This window comes from Aethalodelphis obliquidens, unplaced genomic scaffold, assembly GCF_003676395.1.
Source record: "Aethalodelphis obliquidens isolate GAN/ISIS:26980383/991018 unplaced genomic scaffold, ASM367639v1 scaffold6, whole genome shotgun sequence".
In the NCBI taxonomy this organism is placed as follows: domain Eukaryota; kingdom Metazoa; phylum Chordata; class Mammalia; order Artiodactyla; family Delphinidae; genus Aethalodelphis; species Aethalodelphis obliquidens.
The window spans coordinates 49,054,054-49,070,479 of NW_020837950.1; the positions used below are offsets into that span (position 1 = coordinate 49,054,054).

Sequence of the window (16,426 nt, forward strand, 5' to 3'; positions counted from 1 at the left end):
TTCAAATCAGAAATATATGAAGATGAGAAGTAAATCATCTGCATTATTTTTATTCTCATACCTATACCGAGAATGTTGTAGAGATCTGTCTTTAAAATGTAACATTTTGGGCTGGGTCATGCAAAGATAATTATGGAAAGTTTCCTTGAGGAAACGGATTGAAATTTAAATGGAAATAACAAAATTTCAGACTAGTCATGTTATAACCAATAAAAGGCTTATCTCAAATTGAGGGTAGGTAGATATACTGTTGCACAAACCATAAAATAATCTCATCTACAGAATCTGCCAGTAATTGTCATATCACTAATGAAGACCATGGGTTACCTAGATGGACCATTTTTAATGGCCTTCTTGTAAAATCAAATATCATTCATATATAAGCACACAGCATAAAGCATCTGTGGCTGCATAATCTGCGACTGTCCTACACTGTTGAAATCACCTTCCTGGTTGAGAATGTTGGGCCTTTGGCCTCTTCCGGCTTCTTTATCCAGACAGTTTCTGCTTCTTTGAATATAATGACTGCCAAACTAAATCCTTGGTCAACAGTTATTTTCTAGTGACTGTATTTGCATTGTTTAGTAAGAAAGGACAATAGTCCCCTTCTTTTAATGGGCAAATGTTTTCTAATTTCGCTTTTTCCTATAAGCTTGTTTATTAAATTTTTAAAAATGAGAGTCTCACCTAGACTAATAATTATCAGTGAACTACTTGGCTGTCTTGTATCCCTGCTGTTGACCTTCTCTGAGGATTAAGTCTAAAGCTTTTTTTGGCAGTATCAATGATGATAAATTTAGATTATCCTCAAAATTTTAAAGTTGGGAGGTCATTGACACATGGTCCATATTTGCCTTATACTTTTCTAGCTCTTATCCGACTGCTTTCTCCAAATCCAATTTACGCATCATGACAGAAAAAAGAAGTTGCAGAATTTCTGAGCAGTGTGGATCTAAGAGATGATCAAAGTCTCCTTCTCTCCCTGACCCACCCACTTGCTCCTCCTGCATCCACTTTCCCCTCCATTGAGAAGTAAAGAAATTCATGCAGAGAGATGAATTGAATGTAGATTTCTATGTATGGAATTGGATACAGATAATTTAAGCCTCAGCTATTACTTGTTTTTGTACAGCTAATATTGCCCTGATAATTGTGGGCCAACTGAATTGCTACACGTACTATATATTCATTTATGAAAGACCTATTAATTTTTGCCGAAGAATATCACAGTTATGAAATTAAACATTCTCTTATCTTTCCTCTCTGCCAAACATAATCTGCTGTATGTTTAGGTGTTGAGTGGAAATTATTTTTCTCTGCTACCAATGGTTCCAGAGATCAAGAATTGTTTGTCGTGTTTCAGAATCTGAAAGTAATGACTAAAATGTGGTCTTGGTTTGGTTTGGTTTTGATGCGCAGAATGGGCTGTCTCCGCTTCACATGGCTGCCCAAGGAGACCACGTGGAATGTGTGAAGCACCTGCTCCAGCACAAGGCGCCTGTTGATGACGTCACCCTGGACTACCTGACGGCCCTCCATGTTGCCGCACACTGTGGTCACTACCGTGTAACCAAACTCCTTCTGGACAAGAGAGCCAATCCAAACGCCAGAGCCCTGGTAAACCTAGCCCAGTCCACATTAACTGAATACAGATCGACATAAGCAAACCCGCAGTGATTGACCAATGGTTGTAGGCACAGCAGTGCATGGTTATAGATGTGTAGTTAATTCTAAATTTGTCACCTCCCACAAGCTGCCTGCCTACTTCATGCCTTCACAGTTTGCTATTAAATGATGGCAAGGATAGATTTAAGAGAACACCAAGGTAACATTTCCATAATTAGCAACTCATAGATAGGTATGAAACCTCTGGAGTGATAGCATTTTTAAATGGAAAATAGAAGTTGAAAAATAGCAATTATCAAGTAAGTTCTAGACACCTCTATATAGAGTCAGAATAAAATTGTAAAAAAGTTGAACTTTATTAACTTCTTTTTGACAAAGAAAGTTTTAAAGTGGCGAATAGATTTTACTATGTAAGATAATGTAAAATGTAAGCCTGTGAAGAATTCACTTGGAGATATTCCTTATTGACCTGATTACTCAGCCACAGGCTAATGGAAAAGTAATGCTTAGGGTCTTCTTGCTTCAGGAAGCATTTTATATAAACTATTTCAGGAATTGCTCAGGAGAAATCTGCAAGAGGCTGTCCCTAGAGCAGCTTCTGTTTCTCCCAAGTTCTAATATTGAATAAATCTTCTTTCTTCACTTATATTTTAACCATAATCATTGGAAGTATTAGATATGTACTAATTTATGCCTCTTGTTTCTTAATTCTCCAACTAAAAGCAAACCCTTTTTTCTATTTGTTAAATGGTTTATGTAAGTTAAATTAGTCTTTAGACAATCAATATTTAAGAGAATGTCATTAGAATTAGCAAATATTAATCTCATTTTTATTAGAAATTTTCCATTGGAATCAATTTATTTATTATTACCTGGGAAGCAACTATACTTTTAGGTTTATGTGCAATTATGTAAGGATATTTATTTTCTTATAAGGAGGAAAGTACTCATTTTCATTTGGATAGTGGTCAATAAGCATGTAAAATATCACATTCTAATCACTGCAGATCTTTTAAGTGCTGCACATACATGTAGTTATTTATATCTGGCTTATTACATAGCTCATAAATGGGAAATTACTTAACAAATATTGTGAACAATAATGTCATTAGGTTAAAGAAAATCATATGCTTTCCTGAGAAGTGCTAGTGTAGAAAAATATTGACTGATAAACAGTCCCTATTGGGACATGCAAAATTGTTAACTAGCAGAATAGATACGATTCTATATAGAGACATCATTGTTCAGATAAAAATATAATACTTAAATATAACACATAAGGATTAAGCATGGGGCTAGTTAACAAATTTTTATGTAGTTTCCCCTAATTGCTGCACATTAGCCCAGTATGGAAAGTTAGAAAATACCTTAAAGACTTCTCCACATTCCTTTGCTTCTAAGAGATACCTTCTTCCAGTTATTCCAAAAATTCTCCATACTTATTTTGAAAATATTTGGGAACTTAATAATCATTTCTTTTCGAAACAAAATGTATGTGATTGACATAAGTTATAAAAAATATATTAAAATATAAGAAATATAACTTCTGGGTATTAAATATTATCAACATAAATAATGATTTCCACTAACATGCAACAACTCCTCATAAAAACTTTTTAATATAAACATTATAACTTCTGGATATAAAAAAATTATCAACACAAATAACGATTTCTGTTAATTTGTAACACCTATTCCCTAAAGAAAATAGTAGCTAGGCTGAAACATTTATTATAGTCATGTTCTTAGATTTTTGAAGTAAAACAAGTAATGATTTTTCCCTTTAAGAAATAGCTCATCATCAGAAAAACACATGCTTATCTTTGATGCATCTTTAAGCCATTCCATAATCTGACCAATCAGTATGCTTTAAAACATTTTAGAACTTGTAAAGTATAATTGCCTCAGTTTTTTCCTTCTTGGAAGAGTAGGCCCATGTAATTTTCTTCCTTTTTGTTTTCTCTGTAACCACACGAACAATGCCATACCTGCCCACCACATATAAACCAAGTTCAGAGCCTCCAGGAATACACCACCACTTTCTCTCTAAATCCAACACCTACAGCACTTGAAGAAATGGTCGCACTACATGAATGAGGATGTAACATTACTGCCTGCAATGTGCCAGCATGGAGTTGTGTGAGAATCATTTCTGCATGTTTTCAACTAACTTGATTGTCTTTTGCACAGAATGGTTTTACTCCACTGCACATTGCCTGCAAGAAAAACCGCATCAAAGTCATGGAACTGCTGGTGAAATATGGGGCTTCAATCCAAGCTATAACAGAGGTAGAAAAATGTTTCAGCTTGTCACGAAACATTCCTTCTCTTACTCCTTCTTCCCCTTCCTTCTGCCCATCTTCTGTCCTCTTCGCTCAAGTATTATTTATCTGAAGAAGCCCCAAAGCCCCCACCGGTGCAGAGGAGTAAAACTGCTGTCGCTTTGTTTCGCAGTCTGGCCTCACACCAATACATGTGGCTGCCTTCATGGGCCACTTGAACATTGTCCTACTTCTGCTGCAGAATGGAGCCTCTCCAGATGTCACTAACATTGTGAGTATGGCTTGGGTCAGAATAACCACAGGGAGAAAGAGAGGAAGCGTGTGGGTGTGTAGGGATGTTCGTGTGTGTGTGTGTGTGTGTGTGTGTGTGTGTGCGTGTGTGTGTGATCAAAGCTCAGCGGCTGAGCTTTGAGAAGAGCCCCGTGATAACGTATTATTGAAATAATTGCTAGAAGGTCGCTGAAAGGAACCTCCATAGGGTAAGAAATGTTTTACAAAGTAATAAAATGGAAGCTGTGGAATAAGACTGTGTCAGCTTCCTGGTGCAGATAAATTGAACATGCATCTTAAATACACTTATAAAACAAAATACATTTTAAAAGCTCCTCTGAACGTGAAGGAATGATTGATTGGAATAAAATATTCAGGACTCACTCTACTTGCTTGAGTGAATCATATTCCAGGAAATTTTGGTTAAAATATTAAGTCAGTACCATAATCAATTCTATCAAATGATTAACCAGAGATAGACCAATATTAGAAGATTTTTTACTTAATATCAAATTCTCCCTCCCTCCTTCAGTTACATGGATTTTCCATTTTCTAACCTTACTTTGATTTTTCCTTTTGATTTGGTTGGCTGAATTAGTTATAACTTGCAACTTTTTCATGTATCCTGAAATCCATGTTGGTCTTCAGACAACTTTTGTTCTGACAATAAATGCTGGATATTCCAGAATTCTTCTACCTAATATAAATTAGGATTTTTACTTCCCATTTCTTTATATTTCTCTCATTTTCTTGGAGTCAACCCAGTTAAACTTTGATCATTGAATACAGATTTTCTCCTGAGCAAGAGAACTTGCTCTGTACAAAATACTGTCATGTATTTGAAGCTCACCAGGACCCACTGGAATATTGAGATTTTTAAAAAAGTATTCAACAGAAATAACTCCCCAAATAAACCTTAGTGCTTATTATTAAAATGAATCATATTTTCAAAAGCAATTGGTTTACTATTGTTGCTAATTTTTGGTATTCCATTCCTTTTGAGTTGTGAAATGGAATGTTCAATTTTACTTTTTATTCATATTCCCTTTCATTTTCTCATTTCCTTGTATTCTATACACTGTTTCTGTGCTGAAGTTTCTGATGCATGGACAAAATCCATGTGAAATAAATTTATTTGATTTTTAAATATGTGTTAATACCTCTCTTCATATTATTCACAATTGGAGTATAAAACCATCAAAGAATTGAAATATAGTCTGTATTTATACACCCCCCTAATTACAGCTTACTGATCCTAAAGTAATAATATATGCTAATTTTAAATTTCTCCACTAAGGATAAGAGTAATTTCACAACATGCCAATTTGAGTTTAATTTATGGTCACTTCTTAGAACTTTAAAAGAAATCAATAGCATCCTTTTTCTGTTCAGAGATGACCACCTCCCTTTTTAAAATTGAGACCTACACAAACCAGTACCTTTTAAAAGAAGTTCTCTGAGTACTTTCCCACTGTACTGTATTTTCCTTCTTTGCATTAAAATGCCTACAGGATCTCAGGAGCAACGGTAATACTATGTAAAATTATATTATCATAGTAACATAGACAAGTATATTCTATGCAATGCTTGATTGAAATCCCCCATGTTAATCGTTCTGAGGGGAGATTTTTGCAAAATCATCAAAGAAAAGCCACATGAAATGATTGTATGATTTTGCGGCACTCTTAATTTGCTTCTTAACTGACCAATTCCAAATTATTTGATGGTTATGTATTTGCTCCATATTGATATACTCCACTCTGCAAAAAAAACGAAAACAAAACCAAAAAACTATATGGGCTACATATAGATTTTCAAATAAAAAACAAATTTTTATTTGTTAAACAAAATATCAATTAAAACAATAAAAATGTTGACATATTTAGGTTCTTGAATACTCCCAAATTTGGCAATTGCTATATTAAACTTTAAATTCCACCTGTTGGTCATTATAAAGTTCTTCATTTTGTTTTATCTTCTCATTCGTCCATTACATACTCTTTCTCTTCAGCCTTCTCAAAACAAATACTTGAGAGCCACCTGCCAATGTAATCCTCTTCTCAAATGTGTTTCCTAGTTGCTTTTTGTTTGTTCATTTTAATTTTTGTATGATGTGTCCTTCAGAGAGCAGACACCATGTACATAGGGTTACCAGATAAGATACAGGACTCCTGGTTAAATTTGAATTTCAGATAAACACCAAATAATTGTTTTTAGTATAAGTATGTACCATGCAATAGTTGAGACACACTTATACTAAAATAATTATTCTTTGTTGGTCTGGAATTCAGATTTAACCAGACATCCTGTATTTTGATATGCTAAATCTATGCAACCCTACATTTAGAGGAATTTAACTTTCTCTAGCAGTGGGATGCCTGTGAACTGGTGTATTCTCAGAACGTGAGGATATAGCTGCTGCATCCAAAACTCTTTGCAGGTTGATTAAGAAACGGTGTGAACACTGACTGCCTGCTTGCTGTGTCAGAGTTGGTCATTTCCTGACCCCAAAGTACCCTACCCTTGAAGCCTTTGTGTGTTGCCTGAAATCATGTTGCATTTTTGAATGCAGTGCTGTCTGTTGTGCTTTGATGCTTTACAACTGATGCAGCCAAAGTGGAAGTCAATGTAGCTGTCAGCAGAGTCAGTTTTAACAACTGGGGGAGGGGCATGAAATGTAGTACCTGCTTTGGACATGAGCATACCCATTCTCCTGCCAGTCTTGTTTTTGTCTCAAAATTCACTCCAAGTGTGAAGTGTACCAATAACTCAATCATGTGCAGATATTATTACCGCAAATCTCCCTTTCCAGAAGGCTCACAAATGCACTTGAAAACCTAGAAAGCCAGTTGTAATACATCCATAATCCAAAGTATTCATTGACAACTGTGGGAGTAGAAAACGCAGCACTTTTGGAGCTGTCCACAATGCAAAGTGGGGGACAATCGAGTTTTTCTCTTCTTACAGCAAATCAACGGATTCATGACTAAGTTCACACTTCATATTATGTTTAAGAATTTCCCCTAATCCTTAAAGTTAATGAGCTTAAGATAAGGAAAACAGGGCATTGAATAAGATGAGGTGCCCAGTAACTAAGAAATGGAACCTACTGATTAAAATATATATACCCTCTTTCATTTTCTTATTTATACTTATGTATAAACAAGGGTAACATAATATAAAAGGGTAAAGGCAATTTACATAAAGGTCAGTTACCCAAAAATCATTAAATAAGAATTAAACAAGACCATTGTTTTAAAGTAGAGAGACCATTTGCATATATATATATATATATATATATGTATATATATATATGTATATATAATGTTTTCTTTGTATATAATGTTTAATACTTTAGATTAGGTTTTATATCTAACTTGTCAATTTCAAATGTGTAAACATCATAAAAACAACTTATTTTAAGCATAAATAAAGGTACTAGAAATACTAGGACTAGTATTTGAAACCTTTTAGATTTTGAAAACCCCTCATTGATAAAGTTTGGCTTGTAAGCATATAAATTCATCATTGAGTAGGTACTCCTGAGGCCTCTTTGACTTAACTTCTTATAAGGAAACTCATTTTTTGTCTTCATTCTACTAAAATTAGTAAAATTGTTGTACTATTATAAGACTTAGAAATGGAATAAAGATTTGAGGGGTTTTTTTTTAGAGGCAGGTTTTAAGTGATATAGAAAAGTTAGAAATCATAGCTGTCTGAAGAGGAAAAACCTTGCTGTACATCCAAAGTCTGAAAAGTACTGCTGTTCCAGTCATGTTATTTTATGTAATAACATACTCCAAATACATTTACTCTACAAAAGTCAAAAGATGACATCAGAAAATAAGGCCATTAGAGGATAAATGAATTATCAACAAAAAGAAGATTAGCATAGACATCCAGTTTAATGCTCTCAAATTCAAATCATTGGAATTGAATTTCTCATAACTTCATAAGGAATGGGTCTCTGAATACTAGCAAAAAATGAACTCTGAACTAAGTACCAAACTAAAGTTTGTCTTAAATCTGGGTTTAAGTGTTTGTTGTGCAAGTAATCAGAAGAAATTATGCACTGGAATTTGTCAAACGTTATCCAGTTACCTCAACCAACGTTGAAATCAATTTAGTTTATTTGGACTGGTTTACCTGGTTGAAATCAACCTTATTTTCTAGTATAGTTGTGGTAACTAAAATAACTTTTATTCCAATATCTTATTCTTTTATAACTGTAAAATTGTTTGAAAGAATGAATCCCTGCTTTCTTTAGAACTACATGTGGTTTTAAAATATGCAGATTGAAAAAAAACCCTTCTCTTAGAGGCAGTAATTAATAGGCTTCCCAATGAGAAAATTCTCTGATGTCTAACCATCATCCTTCATGCTGCAGGTTAAGCTACCTTTTTCTGATAAGTGTGTCTTCCTTGATGCATCATGAAGCTACTTCAGGAGACACCTGAAGCTCAGTGCTGCCCACCTCAACTGATGGCACTGTTAACATTGCTTTACTCATCTCTCAGTATTTCTCTCGAGTAACTGTCTGTAATTCAATACGCTCATCAATAACAAGCAGAGGACCTCCTGGGCAAATCAGATTCCTCGTATGAACAGTCTTTATCTAGTCTCATAACACAAAGATAAAGCCAAAGTAAAAAAAATAGTTTATTTCAGAAGTAAATTTTGAATTCTGAAAAGAAATGACATGTATGGTAACAGATGATGTGATTTTTTTGCACTGTGTTGACTAGATCGGCAGCATCTAGAGTTTCTCATAAAAACGGGATAGAGCTGTAATCACATATTTAAGTGTGACAGATTTTAGATTTGAAGGATGAAAGGTAACTTCATACCACCAAAAGCAATTTAGGTTATGCCACGTTAACTGTGAAGTTAAACCTCAGGGTATCCTGAATGTTTGGGTAAGTTCACTGGTTTGTCATGAGTGAAAAAAAAATTAAACGCTTGTCTTATCCTTTTGAAGATGGAGAAGATACTGTTTTTCCAGACTAAACAATTATGAAATAATTATACCTTTTCATAGATTTCTGAAACTTTTGGATATAATGCTATCTTTCACAAAAAGGCACATTTTTATTCTATGCCATGCAGAGCAGTGGGTTTACTTATGATTGAATGATCTTTGTTTCCTGGCAGCGTGGGGAGACTGCACTGCACATGGCAGCCCGGGCGGGGCAGGTGGAAGTGGTCCGATGCCTCCTGAGAAATGGTGCCCTTGTCGATGCCAGAGCCAGGGTAGGTGCTGGTGCTTGCGGTTTTCTTCTGTTACGTGCATGAGTTCTATCCTTAAGAGATGCTGCTATTCATCTCTTGATGTGGAAATGCCAAGGACTGTAAGTGAAAACATCAATTCAGTGACAGTTTTTCAGGCAAAAGTGAAATGGTACGGTAAATATACACAATGGAAAATGCACTTCAATTTCAGAAACACTAACGTTTGAAAAAATAATACAATTTAGTATCTAAGAAATTTGGCATTGACTAACATTTTAATAAATTTTTTTTACCTTTGAAAGCCCTTCCACATATATCTTCATTTTCATGAATTTTAACATTTTAACCTATATTATATAGATACTATATATATTAAAATTTATTTCTTACCACCAAAGCCGATCAAATTTCCATAGACATTCCTTACTAGTAACTTAAAGACAAACCATATTCAAAGTTTTAATGTTTCCCTTCATCTGTTTTACTTTCCTCATTTCTATAATGAGTTCTACTTTTCTTCTTACTTTGATTTTCCATATTTAGGCATTCTACCCTTCCACTATTCCAAAATAAATGAATTTTGGCCTGGGAGATTGGATTCTCCTATTTCTGATTCCCACAACTTGACTTTTTTTCTTCTTCTTTTTAAAAAATGTCCCTTCCCAGTTGCTTTTTTCACCTTCTTCCTTTACACTGAATATTTTATCAGTATCTTCTGTTTCCTTTTCCACGCTGTTTCATTAACTTTTGCACTAGCACCTTTGGGATTCTCATGGAATATTTAAACACTTTCGCTTCTTTTTCAATATTTGATATATCTAAGCTAGAATTCACTTCACCTTGAATCCTACCGTAGTGAGTCCATTTTCAAAACAGTATTGTATTGGAATGAAAACATTCAGCTGGAAACATACAAATTGTCATTTCAGACAAGTCATTTCACTTCTGGGTCTTTATTATTAAAATATAAGGGTTGGACTTAGAAACCTTGAAACTCCTTTCCAGACTTCTTAACATTCTCTGACTCTATGAATTTTATAGCATTTTTTTCCACAGACCTTCATGCAGAATCCAGTGATACGTGGGCCGCCTTCATTACTCTAGTAGTTTTGATTTTTTTCTGCCTTTCTATCCATTGTACAAGTAGTGTAATTTATGTTCTTTGGTACTCATCATTGGCATTTTATGCTTTTATATATTGAATGCTTTTGTTATTCAAACTCTCTTCTTCCCTGCCTTGGCATTTTTCTTGTTTCCCTTCCCCACCCCCTTAAAGACTATTTTTTAAAAGCAGTTTTAGTTCCATAGCATAATTGAGAGGAAGGTGCAGAGGCTTCCCATAGGCCCCCTGACCCCATAGTCTTCCCAGTTATGAGCATTCCCCACCAGAGTGGTACATTGGTTGTGAGTGACGAACCTACATTGATACATCATTATTCCCCCAAGCACCTAGTTTACGTTAGGATTCACGCTAGGTGTTGTACATTCTATGGGTTTGGACAAACATATAATAACATGTATCCATCCTTATAGTATCATATAGAGTAGTTTCACTGCCCTAAAAATCCTCTGTGCTCTGCCTAGTCTCATTTCCTTTTAAGTTTACCTGGCAATTCAGCTGTTAAAAAAAAATTTATGGTCCGTCAATGTACTCTGAATATCTTGAACTTCATTAATTTTACCAGAAATTGTGGTAGTGTTCCTGGTAAATATTTTGTAATCCATACTTAATAATAAAAGGGTTTCTCATGAATCCCTCTTAATATAAAATAAAACTGCTTAATAGTTTGTAGTCAAATTCCCACATGCATGCACTTCTGAAAATTCCCTCTCAACTGAATACCATTGCTCTACAATTCACTCTCTTCCAAAGGGGAGATAGTTAAAATTATACCCAGTACCACACTGATCTCCAAGGTCAAGATCTCTGGGTAGTCTGTGTTCTTCTCTATCAGGTGTAGAAATAATACCTCATGGTTATATAATCATGGGGCTAAGTCATATTTATGCCTACTCCCAATATATAATGAAAGAAAAGTCATATCATCACAATAATATCTCTCAGTTAAAAGTGCAAGCAGCATTCTCTATTCACCAGTCAAGAGCATAAGACATATTTTGCTGTACAGACTGGAAGGCCGGGGCTGCAGTGGCATAAGTTCCTGGGTCAGCCAATGTGCTTGTCCCCAGGGCCCTGCCCTCAGGAAGGTCCTTTCTTGTCCAATGTCCTCCATGGACATAGCTGAGAGGGCCGCTGGGACCTGCCCTTTTAGGAGTTCACTCGCTTCAGGTGCCAGTATTCTGTTGGCACAATACAGGGGTCTGGCATTTGCTTTAGGGATTGAGCAATCACAGGGCCCCTAGTCTTAAACTCACTTGAAACTTAACTCACTTAAAACTTTAGTTAACTGCTGGTATATATGGTTCCTGGGAATCCTGTTAGCTAGTAACTTATAGCAGAAATTTTATCAAACATTTGAACCCTGTCCCAGCCTTTGCTATTTCTGTCTTTTGGTGAAAGGAGTTGGGGCTCAGCAAGTTTCCCTAATTTTGGAAACTAGCAGTGATGGTAAGGCAGAGCTCACGTCTTCCTGGATCAGGCTGTATCACTGTCAGTGATGCTTTATGGTGAGAGAATTATTGCCCCTTATATTTGGAAGAGGCCTAGAGGATCAAGCTGCCCACATTTTTTTCTTTAGCTCTTCCTATGAATATTATCTTCTGTGATTTCCCAATTCTTTGCCTTGGATAGAATTAGCTTTAGCTTGGGGTGGCAAATTCAACTTTTGCAATTCTACAGGGAAACAATTACCCAAACCTCCAAGGTCTTATAATCTCTGATTACAGGTGGAAAGACTTTCTTATCAAATTTGTAGGTTCTTCCCTTTTCCACTTTCAGATAGGAGCGTACCAAAAGTTGAAGAAAAAGGGCAAAACAGCTTATTTCTTAACTTCCTTTTTTTTAAAAAAAAAAACAAGTACCTTAATGCTCTGAGAACCAAGAGACACTGATCGATAATTTAACCAGTTACTTGGCCACCACCAGTCAAGGACTGCCGCTTCTCAGCTATGGATTAAGGGGTCACCGTTGCCCTAACACTCCCCCTCGCTCACTGAATACACATGTTAGAGTGTGTCACTTGTAATACCCACCTCAATCAAATTCTGCTGGGCAGAAGTCCAAGCAGGAAACCCAGAAACAACAGATGTTCATGATAGCTATCCTCAAGTTCTTTGGTCTTTGATTGTGTTTTGTGTCCATTTATTTTTGTAACTTTTAATTCTCTCCATTCCTCTCTTTTCTCCTCTGTATTTCAGAGAAAGTTGTATCTTTCAAGTGTTGTCTGTCTCCCTTCCTATTGCGAGACCTCTTGTCCTGTTAGTTTTCTTAGAGGCCATCATATTGTCTCTCTTTCTGTGGAATGAATAGACAAAGAAATGTCTTTAGAATCCAATGCCTGAATTCAAGTTCTGTTTTCATAGCTGCGTAACCTTGGACAGTCCTGGAAAACTCATTTAATTCCTCTTAATCTCTTTTCACTGGAAAATGGTTGAATAATATATGTTACGCCTTCCTTTCAGGTCTAAGTATAGGACTTGTCAGGTATGCATCATACATGAAAGAAGTTTATAAGGTGCAAATTTTTCTAAAATTCCAATTCTATTGCTAAAATAATTGTATTATTACTGTTTATTATTTAGTTCTTACCACCCTGAAATGCATACAGTGCTATTTCATCTCTTCCTGTACCTTCCACTTAATACTTTTTTCCTTATAACTTTAAGATAAAGTGCATTTATTTGAACAGTTCTCCCTATTCTATTCTACCTTATCCATTCATTCTTAGCCCTGGAAGTTGGCCCAGCTTTTCCTTTCTCACCTTTGTTATGACATGCCCTTGGGCAGATTATAGAGATATACCTCTTTTCATCACTAAGGTTACACACAATTTTCTTTTATCAAGACAATGGTTTGGCCTCGTTTTCTTAACACTGAAAACATTTTCCTGACCACACATTAGAGTCAGGTGATTTCTTAAGCCTTCTCCAGCGTGTCCTTCCTGTCCCTTATACCAGCTATCTCCTCTCCCTGTTTTTAAATGAGAAGCACTTGGCAAATACTTAACCCCATTTGCTCCTCGCCAGGCTTCCATTTCATCTTTGAAGCCCTGGATGTAAGTCCCAGACCCATCTGCAACGTTTCCTGGAACAACATCTTTTTAAATCAGATTGCAACATCTTCTTTATCCACAGTCTCTCCTTGAAGAAAATAACCAGCATTTGTATCCTTGGCTTGCTGAGTGGAGTAAGAACAAAGTTTTCCCAGCATCCCTCTTTTTTTTTTTTCCTCTTGATACAGTTCCCAGAATAAATACTGTCTCTTAGTGAAAGCTTTTGGATGAGAATCTAGGTCTTAGGGCTTCTGGACTAGATTTCTTTCTTATTCAGAACTATGAGCTGGTTTATATTTAAACATAAGTGAAGGCTGAGGCCTTAATGAGTTGAGAAACATTTTGGCATGCCCAGAAAACAGTGACCAAGTTCATGGAAATATCTACTTTTAAAAAAATTGAAGGAAGATTTTGTGACCAAACAGGTCATTCTATATAACAAGATATAAATTGTAGTCAGAGTAGCAGTAATTTCCTTTTGGGTAGGGGTTCCTGGAGATTCCAAGAAGATATCATGAAACATCTGAGTGAAATGTATTACTAGTGGCGTTTGGTCTGTCCTGGCACTAACTTTTTACTTGATCTGAGTTGTAGGAGGAACAGACGCCTTTGCATATTGCCTCTCGCCTGGGTAAGACAGAAATTGTTCAGCTGCTTCTACAACATATGGCTCACCCAGATGCGGCCACTACAAATGGGTACACACCACTGCACATCTCTGCCAGGGAAGGCCAGGTAGACGTGGCATCAGTCCTGCTGGAAGCAGGAGCCGCCCACTCCTTAGCTACCAAGGTAAGAGGAATGGTTTCATGCTGGCACGGACCAGGAGCAATCCCAAATCATAGAGTGTCAAGAAGGGTAGATCTCCTGTAGGCCTCTGACTTCTTCCTCTTTGAATATTTTAGATTCATTTTCTAAATGACCAAGGGGGGTTGTGAGATTGCATATAATATCTTCAAAAGGAGGGCTGGATTCTCTTCTTCTAATTAATGCCGGTGTTGTTTCTAGAACTTTATTATTATTATTATGACTTGGCCACACTGTGTGGCTTGTGGGATCTTAGTTCCCTGACCAGGGATTGAACCCGGGCCCCTTACAGTGGAAGCACGGAGTCCTAACCACTGGACCACCAGGGAATTCCCTCTAGAACTTTAATTAAGATGATTTCCATAAAGCAAGTGTTATTTTCTCTTTACTTTCCATGATAAAAATCTATAATATATTCCCATGAATATATTATAGAAAAAAAATACAATTCCCAAATACATCAAGCTAGTATTACTACTGAGGAAGATAATGTTGCGTTAGATTGGCAATACTGTATTTGTTGAGTTTTAGTGCTACCTAGAAGTTCACTTCACATAATCTTGCATTTTTCCATCCCTGGTGTCAGCTATTATGCCCTTTCTGCTCCCTACACTTTACCAGCTACACGGTGTCTAAACAGAACTGGGCTGGAGAGTCACACTTTATTAGTTGTATTAGTTGTCATCTAACAAAGAATTTTACTTATGTTCAAAGTTTTGAACTAGGGCAGAGTAATTTTATCTCCACTTGATACATTATATTTGCGATCCCCTCTTTGGATATGACTTAGAATAAAACACGAACACAGCTAATTGGAGCAAAAGAAATTGGACTAGTACAGAAGAGAAGAAGAATGAGACAGATTACAGCCTACAACAAGTGAATTATTCACAGGGCAAAATAATTCCCACAAATACAACAGTGATTCAGATTACTAAGGAACGGGCACAAATACTGCATCTGGGGCAGAAGGGAGTTTGCAAGTACGAACTGAAGTACTGTGGTGGCATCTGTCCTCTGAGAGGTAGGAGCAGCCTGCTGGCTGTTACGACTTACCTGGTTGCCTATGGCTGTAAAACATGCTTTGATGTAAGAAGTTGGTAATCATTCAAATGCTGAAATCAGAAGGGTTGAAAGGATTTTTAAAATCTTTTTTTAAAAACATCATAAACTAAACAACAAACATAGAGTTGATCCTTAAACAGTGAGAGGGTTAGGGGCGCCCACCCTTCACACAGTTGAAAATCCTCATATAACTTATAGTCTGTCCTCATATCCACAGTTCTTCTGTATCTTGGGTTCTTCATATCCATGGTTCCACATCCTTGGATTCAACTAACTGCAGACTGTGTAGTACTGTATTATTTCCTATTGAAAAAAATCCACATATAAATGGACCTTCACAATTCAAACCTGTGTTCAAGGGGCAACTGTGTAATAATAATAATAATAGTAATAATAACCCAAGAGAGACTGGGTGATTGTCTCATCAGATGAAGGTGATAAATAAATGAAATTTAGATATATAAAATACAGAAATAGAGAATAAAACATAATCCCTTGTCTTCCGAAGATTTTTAGAATTAAAAATATATCTAAAGCAATAGTAAATTAGGACAGTTAAATGGAAGAAACTATTAAGCAAAACAGTTCCACAGTGGAACTGACTGGGGTTTTGAAGGGTAGTTGACTCATCATCAGTAAAGCTATTTAAGTGTTGATAAATATCAGAGGGTAAATGAAATCCTGATGAGATTAACATAGGGGAAGAAGGAAGACATGTGATTCAAGAGATGCTTCCCGACCTCTATTTTGTGATTCTACAGTAAAGATTCTATGTAGTTTTGTCTAATAATAGTTTCCAAATTTATAAAGGGGCTGGACCGCTATTCCAGCAAGACTTTAAGGATAAGGAGTTTATTTTTTCTTTCTTACCACATGGCTTGTCTCAGGGAACTCGACTTCATCCTGAGTGTCACTCCGGTCATTGTGTGGATTGAGTTAGAGGGAAGAGAGCATTAACAACAAATGTTGGCTTAA

General features: G+C 36.0%; 1 protein-coding gene across 8 annotated transcripts in view; it reads left to right on the top strand.

Annotated features, from left to right (window-relative positions):
* ANK2 (ankyrin 2) overlaps window positions 1–16,426 on the top strand; it is a 570,766-nt gene that overhangs the window by 436,049 nt on the left and 118,291 nt on the right. For all 8 annotated transcript variants that reach the window (XM_027103570.1, XM_027103569.1, XM_027103568.1 and 5 more), the window contains 5 exons: window positions 1,420–1,617; window positions 3,817–3,915; window positions 4,081–4,179; window positions 9,330–9,428; window positions 14,174–14,371. In XM_027103570.1, the coding sequence (XP_026959371.1) occupies window positions 1,420–1,617; window positions 3,817–3,915; window positions 4,081–4,179; window positions 9,330–9,428; window positions 14,174–14,371 (693 nt within the window). The remainder of the gene's footprint in view (window positions 1–1,419; window positions 1,618–3,816; window positions 3,916–4,080; window positions 4,180–9,329; window positions 9,429–14,173; window positions 14,372–16,426) is intronic.